Raw genomic sequence first — 13,652 nt, forward strand, 5'->3', positions numbered from 1 at the left:
AGTTCGGATCCCACATATGAGGGCCAGTGACACTGCCCTCCACAGCTAAGATGCTGAACAACAGCTCAACCTGGAGCTGGGCTGCCATGAGTTGCTGGCGACAGCATAGGCTGCAGCCCCTGCTGCAGTGGGCTGCCATGGGCTACCGTGTGTAGCCAGCAGCCAGCGTGAGTGGCCCTCAAGCCACCATGAGCCGCCATCCAGAAGCCGGCGACTGATCTGCCTTACCTGGGAAGAGCGCAATGATGGTGCCAACTTGGGCCAGTGAAGCAACATCCTCCACAATTAGACTGAAGAACAAAAAGACAGCAATTTGTCTGGTCCCCTTCCCCCAATTCCCCAGCGCTGTTCCCATCCCCCCAATTCCCCAATAAAAATCTTTTAAAAACCCCCAAAAAACAAAAAGAAATATCAGCCCTAAATAACATTAGATGAAATGGACATAATTGACATTTATAGAGCACTTCATCATAGAACATCAGACTATACATTCTTTTCCAGTGTACATGGAAGTTTCTCAAGGATAGACCATATATTGGGACATAAAACTTGCCTCAGCAAATTTAATAAGATTGAAATCATACTAAGCATACTCTCTGATCACAAGGCTTTGAAATTGGATATTAACTGCAAAAAGAAAGTAGAAAAAATCACCAATATGTGGAGATTAAACAACATACTTTTAAAGAACGACTGGGTCGAAGAAGAAATAAGAGGAGAGATCAAAATATACATAGAAACAAATGAGAATGAAAATACATCCTACCAAAATTTTTGGGATGCAGCGAAAGCAGTTTTAAGAGGGAAATTTATATCATTGCAGGCCTATCTCAACCCCAATAAATTTTAATTTAAAAAAAAGGAAGAAAAATCCCAGATAAATAATCTCATGTTACACCTTGAAAAACTAGAAAAAGAAAAAATGAAACCCAAAGTCAGCAGAAGGAAGGAAATAATAAAAATCAGAGCAGAACTTAATGAAATAGAGAACAAAAGCCATAGAAAAAACTAATACAACAAAGAGCTGGTTCTTTGAAAAGATTAATAAAATTGACAAACTCTTTGCTAGACTCACTAAGATAAAAAGATAAAAGACAGAAACAAAATCAAATGAAAGAGGGGATGTTACCGTGAATGCCACAGAAATACAAAGGACCATCCAAGAATACAACGAAGGGCTATATGACACAAAATTCAATAACCTAGAAGAAATAGACATGTTCTTAGAAACATATAGCCTTCCTAGGCTGAATCACAAAGAATTGGAAAATCTAAATACACTGATGAACAGTAAGGAAATGGAATCTCTCATCTGAAACCTTTCCAAAAGCAAAAGTCTGGGACCAGATGGCTTCACTAGTGAATTCTACCAACCATTCAAATAGGATCTAATATCTGTCCTACTCAAACTCTTCCATAAAACGGAAGAAGAGACAATGCTCCCTAACTCATTTGATGAAGCCAACATTATCCTGATACCAAAACCTGGTAAGGATAACACAAAAAAAGAAAATTACAGACCAATGTCTCTAATGAATACAGAGGCAAAAGTCCTAAACAAAATTCTAGCAAATCGAATGCAACAGTGCATTAAAAATGTTATACATCATGACCAAGTGGGGTTCATCCCAGGGGCACAAGGATGGTTCAACATCTGCAAATCTATCAATGTGATACACCACATAAATGAAAAAACGGCAAAAATCATATGATTATATCAATAGATGCTGAAAAACTGTTTGACAAGATACAACATTCATTTATGACTAAAACACTTAATAAAATGGGTATAGAAGGAAAATATCTTAATATAACATAATAGGCCATATATGACAATCCCTCAGCTAATATCATAATTAATGGTGAAAAACTGAAGCCCTTTGTTCTACATAAAGGAACACAACAGGGCTGACCCTATCACCTCTGCTTTCAACATAGTGCTGGAAGTCCTAGCCAGAGCAGTCAGGAAAGAGAAAGAAATAAAAGGCATCCAAATTGGGAATGAAGAACTTAAATTGTCACTGTTTGTAGATGACATGATGCTATATATAGAAAACCCTAAAGACTCCACCAAAAAGCTATGAGAAACAATAAATGAATACAGTAAAGTTGCTGGCTACAAAATCAACATGCAAAAGTCCATTGCATTCCTATATACTTACAATGAAATCTCAGAAAAAGAAATAAAAAAAAACAATTCCTTTTGAAATTGCAACAGAAAGAATTAAATACCTAGGAATAAACTTAAACAAGGATGTGAAAGACTACACTGAAAACAATAAGACATTTTAAAAAGAAATTCAAGAAGACACAAAGAAATGGAAACAAAATTCCGTGTTCACGGATTGGAAGAATCAACATAGTTAAAATGGCCATATTACCCAAAGCAATATACAAGTTTAATGCAATCTCCATCAAAATCCTAAGGGCATTTTTAAAGAAATAGAACAAAAAATCATCAGATTTGTATGGAACCAAAAAAGACCCTGAATAGACAAAGTAATCTTAAGAAACAAGAATAATGCTGGAGGTATCACACTCCCTGACTTCAGCTTATACTACAGAGCAACTATAATCAGAACAGTATAATACTGGCAGAAAAACAGACACACAGACTAATGGAATAGAACTGAGAACCCGGAAATAAACTCATATAAATATGGACAGATAATTTTCGACAAAGAAGTAAAAAACATACAATGGAGAAAAGACAGCATCTTCAATAAATTGTGCTGGGAGAATTGGAAAGCCACGTGCAAAAGAATGAAACTAGACTGCTCTCTTTCACCATGTACCAAAATTAACTCAAAGTGGATCAAAGACCTAAACATAAGAACTGAAATAATAAACTGCATAGAAGAAAAAATAGTTACTAAACTTATGGACCTTGGGTTCAAAAAATATTTTATGAATTTGCCTTCAAAGGCAGGGGAAGTAAGAGTTAAAATAAATGAATGGGACTATATCAAACTAAAAAGTTTCTACATAGTAAAAGAAACCGTTGACAAAATAATGAGGCAACCAACAGAATGGGAGAGGATATTTGCAGATAACGCCTCCAATAAGGGGCTAATATCCAAAATGTATAAGGAACTCATACAACTCAACAACAAAAAAACAAACAATCCAATTAAAAAATGGGAAGAGGACCTGAATAGACATTTCTCCAAAGAGAGCATACAAATGGCCAACAGACATATGAAAAAATGCTCAGCATCACTAATCATCAGAGAAATGCAAATAAAAACCACACTAAGATATCACCTCGCACCAGTTAGAATGGCTATCATCAACAAGACAAATAATAACAAGTGTTGGAGAGGCTGTGGAGAAAAAGGAACCCTCATACACTGTTGGTGGGAATGCAGATTGTGCAGCTGCTATGGAAGGCAGTGTGGAGCTTTCTCAAAAAATTAAGAATAGAATTAACATATGACCCAGCAGCCCCTCTCCTGGTTAGCTACCCAAAAAATCTGAAAACATTTATCTGTAAAGATATATGTGCTCCGGGGCTGGCCGAGTGGCTCAGTTGGTTAAGAGCTCGCTCAAGAGTTTGAGCTCTGAGCAACAGCGGTTCGATGCCCAGCCCGAGCTGAGTTGCCACTGAGCTGCCAACAGGTGGCAGGATGGCTTAGCTTAAAAAAAAAGATATATGTGCTCCGATGTTCATTTCAGCTTTATTTACGGTGGCCATGACATGAAAACAACCAAAGTATCCTTCAATAGATGGTTGGATAAAGAAGTTGTGGTATATATACACAATGGAATACTATTCTGCCATAAGAAAAGATGAAATAGTGCCATTTGTGACAATATAGATGGATCTTGAGATTATTATGCTAAGGGAAATAAGTCAGACAGAAAAAGTCGAGAACCATACGACTTCACTGATGTGTGGTATATGAAACTGAAAACAGCAAAAGAACAAGACAAACAAATGGAGAAACAAAATCGTAGATACAATAGTTTAGTGGTTACCAGAGGGTAAGGAGGAGAGGATGGTAGACAAGGATAAAAGGGATCAAACATATGGTGATGGAAAGAGAACTGTCTCTGGGTGGTGAACACACAATGTGATGTATAGATGATGTATTACAGAATTGTACACCTGAAGCCAATGTAGCTTTCCTAACAATTGTCACCCCAACAAATTTTAATTTAAAAAAATAGTGAAAGTTCAATATTAGATGTTGCCTGGTGAATATTTGTCATTCAAACCATATGGTGCTACAAATAGACGTATCTGAGGATCTGTGAGATGTAAGGTTGCCCTCAAACTTCAGCATGAGAAAAAACTACAGCAGTTTTTTTAAAAGAATACTTCATCAATGCTCACCCATCTCCTACCATAAAACCCCCCTCCAGACTTGCCACACACAACAAATTCCCTTCTTTGCCGTAACTCCAAAAGGGTATAAGGAACAGTTCACCCAGATTCCCACTGTTGTTTGAAGGCTGACATATTAGCTGACCAGGGAAGTTCATCTTATAACTCATTGCTGCACTGTGCTCAAGGTGGAGTTCTAAGCACATGGTAATGAATTGAGGGAGTATCACTAGGGGATAGTTGAGCTCTGAATGGGGAGAGTCTAGGAAATTTCATTTGGAAGGAACAGAGTTCGATGATGTGGCCTTGATTCACAGGAAAATGTAGGGAATACAGTTATCAGACCAAGACCTAGATCTTCAAATAGAAGGGGCTGTCAGTTTGTGTCCCACAGGTACTTTCCAACCAGCTCTCATAAGCCAGCTCCACTCAATTGCTTTCTGCTTACAAATAGGTCCTTGGGAAACATCCTTATCTTTTCTCAGTAGGCACAAAGAAAGGGTTCTTGGGGGAGAATAATAGTGGCCTATCAACTTGCTTACTTTGGTTCTGCCCGCCTCCTTTCCTTACTTTGACATGCTGTAATTCCCAAGTTACCCCCATTGTTCTTACTCAGGTGAGCTGCAGTAAAGCCAGTTGTATTTTTATACCAATTTTCTACTTGAAAGAAAAGAGGAGGGTGGAGTGTGAATATTTTTCTTAGGAAAATGCCTTTTCCAAGTGCCTCTCCTAACAAAGTTTTCATTAGGTAAACAGTTATTGAGTACATACTATCTTCTAGAAGCCATGCTAGTCCCTATCCTATTTATATAAAAATTGAATGGAGCTAATATTAGCCACATCATGACCTTGTTTAGAGATTCAAATCTTGATTGTACATCAGGTAAATACCCAGAATTTGAATTTCTGGGTTGTAAGGTAGTTCTATTTTTATTTTCTTGAGAAAATTTAAAATTGTTTTTCATAGTTGCTGCACAAATTTGCAGTCCCACCAACAGTGAACAAGGGTTCCCTTTTCTCCACATCCTCACCAGCACTTGTTGTTTGTGGGTTTATTGATGATCACCATTTTGACAGGTGAGGTGATATCTCATTGTGATTTCAACTTGCATTTCTCTGATGATTAGTGATGTTGAACATCTTTTTATGTCTATTGGCCATGTGTATGTCCTGTTTGGAGAAATGTCTATTCAGGTTCTCTGCCCGTTTTTTAATTGGATTGTTTGGGGTTTTTTGTGTATTTTTTATGAGTTCTTTATAGACAACTGGATAAAGAAGATGTACCTATGTACAATGGAATATTACTCAGCCACAAAAAAGAATGGAACCTCACCATCTGTGACAACATGGATGGACCTAGAGGGTATTATACTAAGTGAAATAAGTCATACCGAGCAAGACAAATACCATATGATTTCACTTATATGTGGAATCTAAAGAACAACATAAACGAACAAACAAAACAAATAGACCCATAGATACAGAGAACAAAGTGATGGTTACCAGATTAGAGGGGAGTTGGGGGACTGGGTGAAACTTGTGAAGGGTTTAAGAAGTACAAATCAGTAGTTACAAAACAGCCATGGAGGGGTCAGCCGAGTGGCTCAGTTGATTAAGAGTTAGCTTAAGAGCGCAAGCTCTGAGCAACAAGGCCGCCAGTTAGATTCTCACATGGGCCAGTGACGCTGAGCCCGAGCTGAGCTGTCGTTGAGTTACCAATAGGTGACAGGATGGCTCAGCTGGTGAGAGCACATGCTCCTAATAACAAGACTGCCTGTTCGATGGTGGGCTATGCCCACCTGCAGCTAAGACTGAACTCGGCACCTTGAGCTGAGCTGCCACCTGGATGGCTCAGTGGATGGAACATATGCTCTTAACAACAAGGCTGCCGGTTCGACTCCTGCATGGGATGGTGGCTATGCCCACCTGCAACTAAGATTTGTAACACAGCACCTTGAACTTAGAGGCCACGAGCTGCCAATGGGCAGCCAGATGGTGACTGGCGCCCTCAGAACTAAGATTGAAGAACAACTTGGCTGGCCCACCTCCCCAGTTCCCCAATACTGTTCCTCTCCTCCAATTCCCCAATTTAAAAACAAACAAACAAACAAACAAACAAAAAACCCCAGCCATGGGGATGTAAAGTACAGAATAAGGAATATAGTCAATAATATTGTAATAACTATATACAATGCCAGGTGGGTGCTGGACTGATTGGGGGGAATCACTTCATAAGTTATGTGGATGTCTAGCCTGTATGCTGTTCACCTGAAACTAATATAAAATAATATTGAATGTCAACTTTAATTGAAAAATAAAAATATAAAATCTTGATTGTGCATGAAGAACAAAAAGGGATTATGATTGGGGCAGGACCTACTTTGGATAAAAAAGACATATTTTGGCAAAGAAAGACTTTATGAGGAAAAAAATATCTAATCTCAGACTTAAAAGATAAGGAGCCAGCCATTCAAACAGTTATGCAACAGAAATATAATTTTCTAATAGCCACATTATACAAAGTAAAAACAGTAAAATTTATTTTGATAATATATTTAAACTAATATATTCAAAATATTGTCATTTCATAAGCCATCAATATATTATTGATATATTTAAACTCTTTTTTCATATAAAATTATGAAATCTTGTGTGTATTTTATACTTATGGAACACCTCAATTTGGAGTAGGCTCATTTCAAGAGCTTATTAGAATCTCCAAAGAAGTCCACAACATGGCTAGTATTAGCTCCATTTAACAGTTTGGGAAGTTGAGCCTCAGAAAAGGGAAGCGAGTGATCAGAAGCCACACAAGCTTGTAGTGCTTGGGTTGAATTGCAGTTCTGCTGAGTACGAGTGTAGTACCTTACCATTTGCTTTAGTGATCTTCCTTTTTGCATATGTTGGTTGGCCAATAGCTTCCCAGAACTACCCTCATGAGCCTCTCCTCTTTGTTTAATGTTCAGAGTAAGAGAGTTCATTCAGAAAGAGATACCAAGTAAATGAGAATCTTATAAGGCTTCGTATTCTATATGAAGCAAGGGTATGGCCTAAATAAGAATAATACAGATCCTTATGTTCACTGACCCCCAGTCACACAGGCCTCTTTGTTCCTGGAACATGTCAGGCATGCTCCTAGCTTAGGACCTTTGCATTTGCTCTTCCCTCCACCTGTAATTCTCTTCGCCAGAAATCTTTATGGCTTGCATTTGACTTGTTTTAGGACTGTTCAAATATTACCTCCTCATAGAGGCCTTCTCTGACTATCTTTTCTTCTAAAATATGTACCTTCCCAACTCATTAATCTATTTTTATTTAACCTTGATGGAGTTCAAATGACTTTACTCTAGATCAGACGAGACTTCCTGTCCAGAATTTTCTGGATGGCGTATCTTCCTAGACTAGAAGACGTGCTTTCTGCAGTACTTGGCATGCTTCATACTCTTTCTATTGACAAGACTGTAAATGTGGTCTCATTCTTTTCTAGGTGTATGGAACGGGGCAAGCGGATCCAGCTTTCCAATGCAACTCTGAAAAGTGATCTCCCTACAGGCAACAGGATCCTGTCCATTGAGGAAACGGTAGTGACAAGTGGAGAAAAGACAAAGGTAGACTTCTGGGAGTTGCTGTGATAGAAGCAACCTCACAACCTGTATATGAGTGGGCCCTGAGGCCATAACATGTTCGTGTTTGGCAAATTTGAGGAAGAGAGAGAAAGACAAGAGTGTGGTGAGGGAGAGAGTGACAAGAATTAAAGCCAGAGAGGCAGACATGGACTTGATGATGCAGGGCCTTGGAGGACGTAGTAAATCTTCATCATTTCATCCTCAGTGCAAAGAGAAGTTGTGCAAGGATTTTTTTTTAAGATTTTGTATTGGGGAATTGGGGGGATGGGAACAGTGCTGGGGAATGGGGGAAGGGGAACAGACAAGTTGCTGTCCTTATGTTCTTCAGTCTAGTTTTGGAGGACGTTGCTTTACTGGCCCAAGTTGGCACCATCATTGCACTTTTCCCGGGTGAGGCAGATCAGTCGCCGGCTTCTGGACAGCCACTCACTGCGGCTGCTGGCCGCTCACGCTGGCTGCTGGCTACACACAGTAGCCCATGGAAACCCACTGTCACAGGGGCTGTAGCCTTTGCCGTCGCCGGCGACTCACAGCAACCCAGCTCCAGGTTGAGCTGTTGTTCAGCATCTTAGCTGTATAGGGCACTGGACCTCATATGTGGGATCTGAACCGGGGCCCTCTGGCGTCCCAAGCCAGTTCTTAACCATCGCGCCACTTGGCCAGCCCTGCAAGGATATTTTTTAAAGCATGGCTCAAAGTATCTTTTCATGAGATAACTCTGTTTACTGTGTGACTTGTTTGAAAGCTCTAACTGGTTTGAAGGGAGCAAGAGAGGAATCAGATAAGTTAGAAGTCTATTGCTGTGGTGTAGGCAAGAAGGGTACTGGCTTGTACTAGGAAGATTGCAGCATAGTGGAAATAAATAGATGGACTTTGGATATGTTTTGGAGGCATCAGTGACAAGTTTTGCTGATAGGTTAAATGTGGTTGGAAGTGAGGGAAAGAGAAATCAAGAATGATTCCTAGCCTTATGTCCTAAGAACTGAATAATTTGGTTTTCTTTGAAATTCTTAATATATATTTTTTCTTTTTGCACATCACTCCACCCTCCTCTCCTTTGGCAATGATCAGCTTGTTCTCTATATCTATGGTTCTGTTTCTCATTTGTTTCATTTATTCAATTTTTCTAGATTTCACATATAAGTGAAATCCTATAGTATTTCTTTTTCTCTGATTTATGTCACTTAGAATAATAACCTCTAGGTACATCCATGTTATTGCAAATGGCAAGATTTCATTCTTTTTTATTCCTGAGTATTATTACACACACACACACACACACACACACACACACATATCACATCTTCTTTATCCATTAATCTATCAATGGATACCAAAGTTGCTTCCATATCTTGGCTATTGTAAGTAATGCACTGAATGTATGTAGGGTTGTGTATATCTTTTTGAATTAGTGTTTTTGTTTTCTTCAGATAAGTACATAGAAGTGAAATTGCTGGGTCATGTGGCAGCTATATTTTTAATTTTTTAAAGAAATCTCCATACTGTTTTCCATAGTGGCTGTACCAATTTACAATCCCAACCACAGTGTACCAGGGCTCCCTTTTTCCACATCCTTGCTAGCACCTGTTATTTGTTGATTTTTTTATGAAAACCATTCTGACAGGTGTGAGGTGATATTTCATTGTGGTTTTAATTTGCATTTCCCTGATTATTACCACTGTTGAGCATTTTTTCATATGTCCATTGGCCATCTGTATGTCGACTTTGGAGAAATTTCTATTCTGATAATCTGCCCAATTTTTAATTGGATTGTTTTAATTTTTTTCATATTAAGTTGTATGCATTCCTAAAATATTTTGGATTTTAATCCTTTATCAGATGTTTCAATGGCAAATATATTTCCACATTCAGTAGGCTATGTTCTTGTTTTGTTGATGGTTTCTTTTGCTGTGCAAAAATGTTTAGTTTGATGTCCCATTTTCTTATTTTACTTATTTTGTTACCCTTGCTGGAGGAAATGTATCTGAAAAGATACTATTAAGACCAATGTCAAAGAGTTTATTGCCCATGTTTTCCTCTAAGACTTTTATGGTTTCAGGTCTTACATTTAAGTCTTTAATCCACTTTGAGTTTAGTTTTATATATGGCATAAGATAGTGGTCTAATTTAATTTCTTGCAAGTATCTGTCCAGCTTCCCCGGCACCACTTATTGAAGAGACTGTCTGTATCCCATTGTATATTCTTGCCTTCTATGTCATAGATTAATTAACCATATAAATGAGTATTTATTTGGGGGTTGTCTGTTCTATTCCATTGATTTATATATCTGTTTTGATGCCAGGACCATACTGTTTTGATTATTTTCAATTGTAGTATAGATTAAAGTTGGGAATGTGATGCCTCACACTTTGTTTTTTTCTCAAGATTCCATTGGCTATTCAGGGTCTTTTGTGGTTCCATATACATTTTAGGATTAGTTGTTCTAGCTGTAAGAAGACTACCATTGATATTTTAATAGAGATTGTATTGAATCTGTGTATTCCTTTAGATATTAAAGACATTTTAATGATATTAATGCTTCAATCTATGCACATGATATATACTTTCCTTTATTTGTATCCTATTCAATTTCTTTCTTTAATGTCTTATAGTTTTTTAGAGTATAGGTCTTTTAACTCTGCTTATTTTTATGTTTTTAGTTGCTATTGTTTCTTTATTGTGTGTGCGCATATGAATCATATTGTTAAAAGGCATATTTTGATCTAATAAGTCTATAGTAGGACACAACAGTCTACATTTCTTCTTTTAATTTTTTTATTAGTTTCAGGTGTACAAAACAATGCAATAGTTATACTTTTCATCCCTCACAAAATGACAACCTCCCTCAATTAATCCACCGACCCCTATCCTTGATATCATTCATATGTATTACAGCTCCATTGACTCCACTCCCCACACTGTACTCCCTATCCCATGATTTTATATATATATATATAGATAGATATAGATATAGATATAGATATAGATATAGATATAGATATAGATGATATAGATATGGATATATAGATATAAAATTATAGTTGACACACAATATTATTCAACTTCAGCTTCAGGTGTACAGTGCAGTGGTCAAGCCTCTACATGGTTTATGAAGTGGTCTCCCTAAGAAGACATGTGACCATCTGAAACCCTAAAAAATATTTACGTTATTGATTATATTCCCCAAACTGTGTTTCATATCCCTGTGGCACTATTGTAGTTACCAATTTGTGTTGTATAATTCCTTCCCTTTATCTCTCATCCCTACCCCCATCCCATCTAGCAACCATCAGTTTTTCCTATATATTTCTGAGACTATTTCTGTTTACTTTGCTCATTTATTGAGTTCTTTAGATTACACACATAATTGAGATCATATGGTATTTGTCTTTCTCCGACTGACTTATTTCACTTAGCAAAATGTTCTCTAGGTCCATCCATATTGTTGCAAATGGTAAGATTTCATTCTTCTTTATAGCTGAGCAATACTCCATTGTATAAATGTACCATGGTTTCTTAATCCAGTCGTCCACTGATGGGCATTTTGGTTGTTTCCAAGTCTTGGGTATTGTAAATAGTGCTGCATTAAACATGGGGGTGGCATATATATTTTCTAATTAGTGTCTAGGGTTTCTCTTGATAGATACCTAAGAGTGGAATTTCTGGGTCATAAGGTAGTTCCATTTCCAGTTTTTTGAGATACCTCCATACTGATTTCCATAATGGCTGCTCCATCTGCAGTTCCACCAACAGTGCAGCAGGGTTCCCTTTTCTCCACAGCCTCACCAGCACTTGTTGTTTGTTGATTTATTGATGATAGCCATTCTGACCGGAGTGAGGTGGTATCTCATTGTGGTTTTCATTTGCATTTCTCTAACAATTAGTGAGGTTGAGCATTTTTTCATATGCCTGCTGGCCATCTGTATGTCCTCTTTAGAGAAATGTCTCTTCATATCATCTTCCCAGTTTTTAATTGGGTTGTTTGTTTTTTTGGTGTTGAGTTGCATGAGTGTTTTATAAATTTTGGATATTAACCCCTTATCAGACGTATCATTGACAAATATCTTTTCCCATTCAGTTGGCTTCCATTTTGTTTTATTGATGGTTTCCTTTGCTGTCAAAAAACTTTTAAGTTTCATGTAATCCCATATGTTCATTTTTTCTTTTACTTTCCTTGCCTGTGGGGATATATCAGTAAAAATATTGTTTAGGGTAATGTCTGCAAATCTACTCCCTATATTTTCTTCTAGGAGTTTTATAGTTTCAGGTCTTACATTTAAGTTTTTGTTTTTGTTTTCGTTTTTTTAGCTGAGCCATCCTGCTACCTGTTGGCAGCTCAGCAGCTGCTCAGCTCGGGCTGGACCTGAACTGCTGTTGCTCAGAGCTCAAACTCCTGAGCGAGCTCTTAACCAACTGAGCCACTTGGCCGGCCCATTTAAGTTTTTAATCCATTTTGAATTTGTTCTTGTATATGGCATAAGGAGGTGGTCCAGTTTTATTTTTTTGCATGTGTTAGTCCAATTTTCCCAGCACCATTTATTAAATAGACTATCTTTACCGAATGTAAATTCTTGCTTCCGTTTTCATAGATTAACTGACCATATATGAATGGATTTATTTCTGGACTCTCTATTCTGTTCCATTGACCTATGTTTCTGTTTTTATGCCAGTACCATACTGTTTTGATTACTCTAGACTAGTATGATTTGATGTCAGGTACCATGATACCACCAACTTTGTTTTTATTTCTCAGGTTTCCGTGACTATTCGGGGCCATTTATGGTTCCATAGAAATTTTAGGATTATATTTTCTATTTCTGTGAAAAATACCCTATGTAGTTTTATAGGAATTGCATTGAATCTGTATATTGCCTTAGGCAGTATAGGCATTTTTGTTTTGTTTTGTTTTTTAGCTGAGCCATCCTACTACCTGTTGGCAGCTCAGCGGCTGCTCAGCTCGGGCCAGACTCGAACCGCTGTTGCTCAGAGCTCAAACTCTTGAGCAAGCTCTTAACCAAAGTATAGGCATTTTAACTATATTAATTCTTTCTATCCATGAACATGGTATGTGTTTCCATTTATTTGTATCTTTTTTAATTTCTCTCTTCAATATCTTACAATTTTCTGAGTACAGGTCTTTTACTTCTTTGGTTAAATTTGTTCCTAAATATTTTATAGTTCTTGAAGCAACTGTAAATGAGACTGTTTTCTTAATTTCTCCTTTTGATATTTTGACACTGGTGTATACCAGGGGTCGGCAAACTGTGACTCGTGAGCCATATGCGGCTCTTTGGGTATGTTCCGTCTCAAAAGATTTCCGACTCCTGGTGTATACAAATACAACAGATTTCTGAATATTGATTTTGTATTCTGCTACGTTACTGAATTCACTGATCAGTTCCAATAGTTTTTTGGTGGAGTCTTTGGGCCTCTCTATGTATACTATCATGTTGTCTGCATATAATGACAATTTTACTTCCTCCTTACCAATCTGGATGCGTTTTATTTCATTTTCTTGTCTGATTGCTGTAGCCAGAACTTCCAGAACTATATTGAATAGAAGTGGTGAAAGTGGGCAGCCTTGTCTTGTTCCTGATTTTAAGGGGAAAGCTTTTAGCCTTTCCTCATTGAGTATGATGTTTGCTGTGGGCTTATCATATATGGCCTTTATTATGTTGAGATATGATCCCACTATTCC

At 37.6% G+C, this 13,652-nt stretch overlaps 1 protein-coding gene across 1 annotated transcript in view; it reads left to right on the forward strand.

Annotated features, from left to right (window-relative positions):
- Positions 1–13,652, forward strand: part of LOC109390085 (vascular endothelial growth factor receptor kdr-like) — a 286,991-nt gene that overhangs the window by 143,310 nt on the left and 130,029 nt on the right. The window contains exon 12 of the mRNA XM_019656126.1: positions 7,815–7,935. Within this exon, the coding sequence (XP_019511671.1) occupies positions 7,815–7,935 (121 nt within the window). The remainder of the gene's footprint in view (positions 1–7,814; positions 7,936–13,652) is intronic.

The sequence above is a fragment of the Hipposideros armiger genome, unplaced genomic scaffold (assembly GCF_001890085.2).
Source record: "Hipposideros armiger isolate ML-2016 unplaced genomic scaffold, ASM189008v1 scaffold_254, whole genome shotgun sequence".
Classification (NCBI taxonomy): domain Eukaryota; kingdom Metazoa; phylum Chordata; class Mammalia; order Chiroptera; family Hipposideridae; genus Hipposideros; species Hipposideros armiger.